The 8,264-nt window shown below is 49.9% G+C and overlaps 1 protein-coding gene across 2 annotated transcripts in view; it reads left to right on the forward strand.

The window, feature by feature from the left end:
- camk1da (calcium/calmodulin-dependent protein kinase 1Da) overlaps window positions 1-6,416 on the forward strand; it is an 84,594-nt gene extending 78,178 nt beyond the window's left edge. For both annotated transcript variants that reach the window (XM_049006564.1, XM_049006563.1), the window contains one exon: window positions 1,565-6,416. In XM_049006564.1, coding sequence (XP_048862521.1) covers window positions 1,565-1,701 — 137 coding nt within the window. In that variant the 3' untranslated portion in view covers window positions 1,702-6,416. The remainder of the gene's footprint in view (window positions 1-1,564) is intronic.
- The last annotated feature ends 1,848 nt before the right edge of the window (window positions 6,417-8,264 follow it).

Consider the following 8,264-nt stretch of genomic DNA (forward strand, 5'->3'; position numbering starts at 1 on the left):
CCCCCAGCATCGCATCCCCTGTCGCCCCCCCAGCATCGCATCCCCTGTCGCCCCCCCCAGCGTTGTCACCCTGTGGCCCCCCCCCCAGCATCGCATCCCCTGTCGCCCTGTCAGCGTTGTGTTACCCTGTCGCCCCCCCAGCATCACATCCCCTGTCTCCCCCCCAGCATCGCATCCCCTGTCGCCCCCCCCAGCATCGCATCCCCTGTCGCCCCCCCCAGCATCGCATCCCCTGTCGCCCCCCCAGCATCGCATCCCCTGTCGCCCTGTCAGCGTTGTGTTACCCTGTCGCCCCCCCAGCATCGCATCCCCTGTCGCCCCCCCCAGCATCGCATCCCCTGTCGCCCTGTCAGCGTTGTGTTACCCTGTCGCCCCCCCAGCATCGCATCCCCTGTCGCCCCCCCCAGCATCGCATCCCCTGTCGCCCTGTCAGCGTTGTGTTACCCTGTCGCCCCCCCAGCATCGCATCCCCTGTCGCCCCCCCCAGCATCGCATCCCCTGTCGCCCTGTCAGCGTTGTGTTACCCTGTCGCCCCCCCAGCATCACATCCCCTGTCGCCCCCCCAGCATCGCATCCCCTGTCGCCCCCCCAGCATCGCATCCCCTGTCGCCCCCCCCAGCATCGCATCCCCTGTCGCCCTGTCAGCGTTGTCACCCTGTCACCCCCCCAGCATCGCATCCCTTGTCGCCCCCCCAGCATCACATCCCCTGTCGCCCCCCCAGCATCGCATCCCCTGTCGCCCACCCCAGCATCGCATCCCCTATCGCCCCCCCCAGCATCGCATCCCCTATCGCCCCCCCCAGCATCGCATCCCCTGTCGCCCTGTCAGCGTTGTTACCCTGTCACCCCCCCCAGCATCGCATCCCTTGTCGCCCCCCCAGCATCACATCCCCTGTCGCCCCCCCAGCATCGCATCCCCTGTCGCCCACCCCAGCATCGCATCCCCTATCGCCCCCCCCAGCATCGCATCCCCTGTCGCCCTGTCAGCGTTGTCACCCTGTCACCCCCCCAGCATCGCATCCCTTGTCGCCCCCCCAGCATCACATCCCCTGTCGCCCCCCCAGCATCGCATCCCCTATCGCCCCCCCCCAGCATCGCATCCCCTGTCGCCCTGTCAGCGTTGTCACCCTGTCACCCCCCCCAGCATCGCATCCCCTGTCGCCCCCCCAGCATCGCATCTCCCTCTCCACCCAGCATCATGTCTCTCTGTTCCCCCCAGCATCGAGTTACCCTGTCGCCCCCCCAGCATTGCATCCCCAGTCACTCCCTCAGTATCATCACTCCTTGTCACCCCTCCAGTGTAGTGTCCCCTTCTTGCCTCCCCAGCATCCTTTCTCCCTGCTGTCCCCCCGAGTATCAGGCCTCCTAGTTGCCCTCCCCAGTATCGCATCTCCATGTGGCCCCCCACCACAGTGTTGCATCTCCCTCGCCTCCCCCCAGCATCGCGATTCTCTGTCACCTCCACCTCAGCGTCGTGTGTCCCTTTCGCACCCCCAGCGTCGTGCCTCCCTGTCGCTCCCCCGGTGTCACTTGTCACTTAAGAGTGTTGCTGGTTTGTGTGCAGGTACGCCAGCCACTCCCACACCCTGCAGCCTGGCTTCGGCAACCTCCTCCCCCTCGGTGGGCCTCACACCAGGCGGAGCAGATCAGAGCCGATCCCGTCCCTCCACTGTCACTGTCGTCAACACAGGGACCAAGTGACGCCAGGTCCCGCGAGGAACGAGCTGGGAGGCCACAGCACTGTGAGGCAGGGGCGCCCATTACGCCCCGTCAGCCTCTGTGCTCCCCTGCCCTGGATGTCTGCCTGCTCCGGTAGGCCCCCCAGCTCGCCCCTCGCCCTGCTCCTCTTCCTGGCCTGGGAAGACTTGGATGAGCAGAGGACCTTTAAAATGCCATATTTTCTACCGTCTCACCTCCGACACGGAGCCACAGCATCGCACCCCCCCGCACACTGCATCTGCACGGATTGGGCCGGGCCCCTCACCTTGCTCTCAGCCCAAAGGTCAGCCCCAAGGTCAACACCAGCGCCATCAGGTGACTCCCACAGAATGCAGCTCAACTTGTAAATCAGCCGTGTTTAGTGCTCACAGGTCCTTCCTTCGGGTCTTTCCACATTGCATAGGATTGAATAAGGATCTTCATGCAAATATAAGTCCTCATGTTTCTGTAGAAGCTGCTTGGGCCCCAGAAGGTCAGGTAGTTCTCACCTGAGTGGATGTCCAACCTGGAGATCATGGTGTTGAGCAGAATAATTTTTTAGACATGTTTTGACCTCATACTCATGTAACCACAGTTTCCCTCGATTTACTTTCTTTTCTTTTGTTTTTCTTGTTCTGGACTGGATGATCAACAGGGCTTTTATTTCCTGAACCGTGTTTTCTTTCCCTTTGTCTGTTTTTTCATTTGGAGGACTTCTCCCTTCCTCAGTTCCTGCCATCGCTCCGTCGATTTCTCAGCAGGGTCCGACGCTGCACTGGCCCGTCATTGAGCTCCGTCTGCCTGTCGGCGGTAGAGATTGTAAACAGTTTTAAAAATCCCACAATGGGGTCATAGCATTGTACAATTTCTTTGTTAATGGAAACATTTAATATGTTTCTTTATTTTCTTACTTTATAATACTTTTTCTAAAGTCATTCTATATGAGGTATGTATTCAGTGTATAAAACGTTTATTGCTGTGTGCCGGTATGTTTCAGGAATCAGCTTCTGAATTGTGGAAGTGTGTACAGAAAAACAAACAAAAAAACCCATTTGAAATGACCATGATCAGATTTCATCATTAGCATTACCAGTAGGTGAGGCTACGAAAGGCAGAGCTGTTATTATTGGCTCTGGGGGCGTGATGTCAGAGTGTGAAATATCGCTGACACACCCAGTTTAGAGTTCTCAGGGAATTCCACAACTGCAAACGCTCGCGGGCCGTACATCAGAGGTCTGTGTGGACCCGGGACATACAGGGCGTCTGGGAAACGGTCTGCTGCGTGAAAGCGGGAAGATTTCAGTATGTTTCCAACTCTTAAACTGTCAGAGTGCATTGTGTTTCTTTACATTTTTCGTAACGTGGTGAAGAATATATGAAGTGAATAAAATTACAATATGATGTATTCTATAGGTGCCATAAGCACTGCTGGTTATAGTATCTCGTTGTTTTTTTTGTTTTGTTTATTCGTTTTTGGAATGATAAATGCCATACCTTGTGGAGATTGCTAATCCTCCATTTCCCAGTGTGTTATTTTAGGGGAAAGGGGTGGACTCCAGCGTGTAATAACGCACGTTTTTTTGCACCTCTACCACAACGCGGCCCTATGAGCTCTTCCCATTACAGAAGGCCCAGAATTCCTTGCACAGCCTGCGGCAGGGCTTGGGTTGGGAACTGTTGGGGTGGGGGTGGGGTTGGTTAGGTCACGCCTGGGAGAGGGAGGTGGCTTTGCGTCCTAGAAGTCATTAGAAGTGGCGGACAGCAGCTCGGAGATGGAACTTCATCCCTGTGACCAGGTGGCCTTTGTAGAAACCCGGTCTGCTCCAGGCCATCTTACCATCTTCCTTCTTGTGACTCACCAATGACCCTGTTGTCAGGGTTAGTGTCCCCTCCCCCCACGTGCTCCCAAAACACCCTCCTCCCTTTTATTAAGCCACGTTCCCATTTGCCGCATCTGTACCGTCGGGTATCGCTTCTGTCCGTTCTGTGTTTGTATCTGCTGCTTTTATATCCGTGTCCCCCCTGATTCAGGGCTTCGACTCACCGAGCCTGAATCTTTAGCCTGCCCTCTTCATGCAGTGTAGCTCTGTTACATGGCAGTGAATGTGCAGAAATCCTATTAATTTTCATAATTTTGTTGTATTTTTCTGCGTTGCTTGTACCATTCCATGTGTCGTTAAGAGAACTCATCTGGCTGTAGCTTTACTTTGATTCTCAGGCATTGTTTAGCTACAGTTTTTTCTTTGTTAAGGGAAATGTGATGACAAATATGACTGGCAGTGAGTATTCCTGCTCAGACATTAAAATTAATAGTTCCCATAGCAGGATTAGCACAGGTTCAAGTCCAAACACTAGTTAAAATAAACGGTTTGGATTTAACACAAATTTTATAACAGATCTCTCTGCAGTCACTGCTAACATACTGGGGTCGGGGTGGGGTGGATTTGGGGTCCAACTGGAATTCGAAGATGCTTTTGTTTCTAGTGAAATTGGTATGTGGCTGTACTTGGAAATTCTGGAGGACACATGGTGATGGTCCGAACACCATCCGGACAGATGGTGTGTTCAGGGCCCCTTTCGGTGGCTTGCTGGAGGCAGTATGCCATGGAGATTGCTGAGGGACTCAGCAGTGGCCCCCAGGGGGCGCTCTGGTCTAGAGTGACTGGAACGGCAGTGTAACAGAACTTCGGAACGTGGCCCTCCCTGTCGCATACACACGTGTGCCTGTCAGGTGCCGCTTTTCTCTGTCCATGATCGTGAGTGTACATCTTACCCCCATTGCAACTCACACCATCTCAGAAACGTTCTTGCATAAGATAAATCACACTCTGGATGATGTCTTACCAATGAGATAGCTGAAGGGATTTTTCTTTTTAGATCCAAAAGATTAGGCAGTTCTTTTTTTTTTAACCAAATTTTTATCAAACATATCTATGCTACGTGTTCCGCTTCCTGAGGCCAGCTGTAATGTCGGTCTGTGAGCACCTGAAGTTGGCTCCTTTGTGACTTCACAAGAGCCACTGGGAGACCGTGGGTGTCACGCTCGTCAGGAGAGCAGCATGGCCACCTTAATGGTGCATTCAGATGCTTCAATAAAAGTCTCAATTAGATTATTTTGACACCAGGCCAGGTACCCAAATCTCACAAACCATAACTGGTAGCCAAAGATAAGTAGAACAGAGTATTAGTAGCCGGTAAGCACCGACCGGCCAATCATTCTAGGCAGAGTGGTTTCAATTGTTTCATGCTAAGGGCTAATGTAAAACAACCAATAAGGATATATGTAATGAAGTGCCTCCATCTTGTGGGGGGGCACTCAAAGTTGTGCTGTCTCCGCAGAGCAGGATTTGACTGCAATCTGACCACACAAGGGTGAATGTCTGCCAGAGCTCCCCCTACAGGCAGCAGGAGCTGCCACACGCTTGATATCCTACATTCCTGACCAGGACACTGTTGTATTGGTGTTGTCTTTCATCCTGCTTCAGTGACTGATTTCCCACGTTTATTGGGTCTGTCTTTTTTTGCCCCAAGACCCTCAAGCCGTGATGTCCCCCGCCCCCCCCCCATGTCTTTGACGTGTTGCATATATCCATGTCACGTGTGGTCAATACGAGTCTGTGTATGGCATGAGCGTGTAGCGTGTTTTTAGCAAGGCCTGTGCAGGATGCTATGCCTGCAGAGGACCCTGCATCATTCAGGCCACCTGTGTCACCCTCTGCCATCAGGTGGTCTATTTTACACCCTGTCTTGCTCCTGGCGTCTTTTCGGGACGCTTGCACTCTAGCTTTCCCGTGTCAGTGTGTGGTTTAACAACCGGGAGTGTCTATTGGACAGCTCCAGCTGTCGTCCTCCCCGACTGCATCCCTTCTGCTTTTTCCCAGCTGATGCGAAACCACACAATGGATATCCCGTCCTAGACTGCGATACGCTTAGAGTCAGTCAGGGCCGATCGCTTCTTTAAGGACAGAAAATCAGCGATGATCGCAGGACCTCAGCTGACCTGTCACATGGTTTTAAAAATGTCATTTCCAGAATGCCGAAGCAAGGCCTATGGCGTGTCACCACGCATCATGAAACAAAGTAATATGTTTGACTTTTACAACCGAATAACCAAGGCTTTACAATCTGTCCACCTCTAGCTTAGTGCTGTGATTGACTGGTCCAGATGTGACATGCTTTAAACTAAAGTTATTTTTACTTGATATGTGGTCTTCAAGCACCGAACCTGTTAAAGTTAACTTTACTATAGCAAGCACTCATAAAACGGTATTAATAAAGCAAGTCTACAAGCATCTGATGTGCTTTACAGGAGGTTTTTATGAAATGCACGCATGTTTAACGCTCTTTAAGACTCGGCTCCACCAGTGTCTGCGTAACTATTATACCCTACTATAATATCTATATGTATTAAATAAAACACACACTGTTATGAAAATCCAGGTCTTGTGATTGTAACATTTCCATAAAGGTGTTTTCCAAAGCCCGATGAAATGTGAAATATTTACTCTTTGCATGTTATGAAGATGATCCATTATTTTCGGAGGTGGCTGCCAGTTGTGGCTCTACTGTGATGTGACGGTTTGCTTATGGGATGTGTACAGCAAATGCCTTTGACAATCACGTACACATATCAGAGTTTACATCACAGTGAACGCAGGAGTGAGAGTGATTGGTTTTTTTTGTTCCTTCAATAAATTTTGAATGATCATTATGCTACAGTTCAATGTCTACTGCCTTTTTTTGTACTGCAACCCACCCTCCCCAGTCCTTCACATAACCCACCCAGTACTAATACTGACCTTCATTCATCATGTACCAATCCACAGTAACATCTGCATCGATCCCATACTAACTCAAATACTGTTCTGCTTTCTCACCAATGAATGAAGCAGTCATTATTCGGTTTGTCAGTATTACTTTTCAAGTTCCAGAATATTCTCACTCAAATGGAACAAACTAACAGATTTAAGACAGCCTATTCTCGCTATTCTGTCTACTTGAGCCTCTTTGTCTCCTTCTTTTGTATCTAACATTTCCAAAAGTAAAGTACCATTGAGGATTTCCTCCCGACAAAGCATCCCCCAAAGCAAACCAAGAGTACCATCTAATGGGGGTAAAAAAAGATATTAAATAGTTCATGAAACATCATTTTGGCCATCACTAGTGGGTGTGTGCTTTTCATTTGGCTGAACTCTAACCATATTTGAGCAATGCTTATCCATTCGTTGGATGTTGTCCTTTCGATTGTCCCACTCTCGCAGACATATCAGTCACTTCCCGTTTACTCCCGCATTCAAAGATGAAAATTTGTCCTGCACTGCACTGTATTTACCCTCAAGTACAGAGAAAGGGGTCCAGGACTGTAAATTATTTTACCTTAACTAGGTTAAGAATTTTTTACTTAATACAGCAATCCAAATAATATGCTAACTTTAACCTAAATCAGATCATGTGACTATCGCTATGCCTGTCGCTTTCATGTACTCTTAGCTATGTTTGTTAGATACATCAGTGTCTTTGGTACCCCTATATAGCCAGCCATCCAGTTTAAGTGCACTTACCAGTAGCAGGCCCGTCCTCCGGTCTCTCATACCCTGTGGACAAATCCCCTTTTAAAATATTAAGTGCCTTGCCACAGGCACAGTAAAAGTTCGTTTTCACACAGTTGGCCACTGGAAGAACAAAACATTTCTCACTTCGACAGGTACTTACAGGTGTCTACCCCCATAATTAACTGGGATGCTGATTGACAGGCTCTCATCCAATCAGAAACAAGCATGTGATGATAAGTAGGTACATACCCTTTCCATCTTCAGTGCCACTAATTTTGTAGTGGTTTAATATTTGCCGGAGTGTTTTCTCATTTGCTGGAGTGTTTCTATATTTACTGATGTGTCTTGCCCTTCAGGGCTTCTGTACCTCATACTCATTATGATGCACTGACCCCTACTAACTCCAATACTCAACTCCATGGTAATATGAATACTCCCCATATTACCCTATTTACTGAACCCCATTATAGGTCTTATCCCCCCCCCCTTCCCCAGCAATACCTCGCACTGTATTTACCCATGTGGTGATTTAAATTATACTGTAAGTGCGCTTCCCTAGCCATTAAGTCACCCCGCTTTCAAGTCCTCATGGAATTCCCTCCAGTGTTAATGTGTCACTGTCACCTCCTGCACAGGATCATAGATCCAACATAGCCTTCACCAAGAGGTCATACTGTCTCACTGAAGTACCCTCACCCTTTGTCTGATGCAGCAGTGTGGAAGGATCTGATTCCTGAGCAGCATGGAAATCAACAATCAAGATATGAAAAGAGTGATAATGCCCCTCCTGAGCATTTAACATGTCTAAAAAGTGGTCATATTCTCCAAAGAATTTCTTTACCCCCCCCCCCCCCCCCCCCCCCCCTTCTATCATGTTACGAGGCACTGGTAGATAAAACCCAAAGCTACGACTCACAGCCCACGGCCACCTTGGCGGGCACCCCAGTGTGTCTGTGCCAGTGCTACATTCCCAAACACTGACTAACAGTGTTGTTTTGGGCTCACTCATCACAG

This window comes from Brienomyrus brachyistius, chromosome 3 (genome assembly GCF_023856365.1).
Source record: "Brienomyrus brachyistius isolate T26 chromosome 3, BBRACH_0.4, whole genome shotgun sequence".
NCBI classification, from domain to species: Eukaryota; Metazoa; Chordata; class Actinopteri; order Osteoglossiformes; family Mormyridae; genus Brienomyrus; species Brienomyrus brachyistius.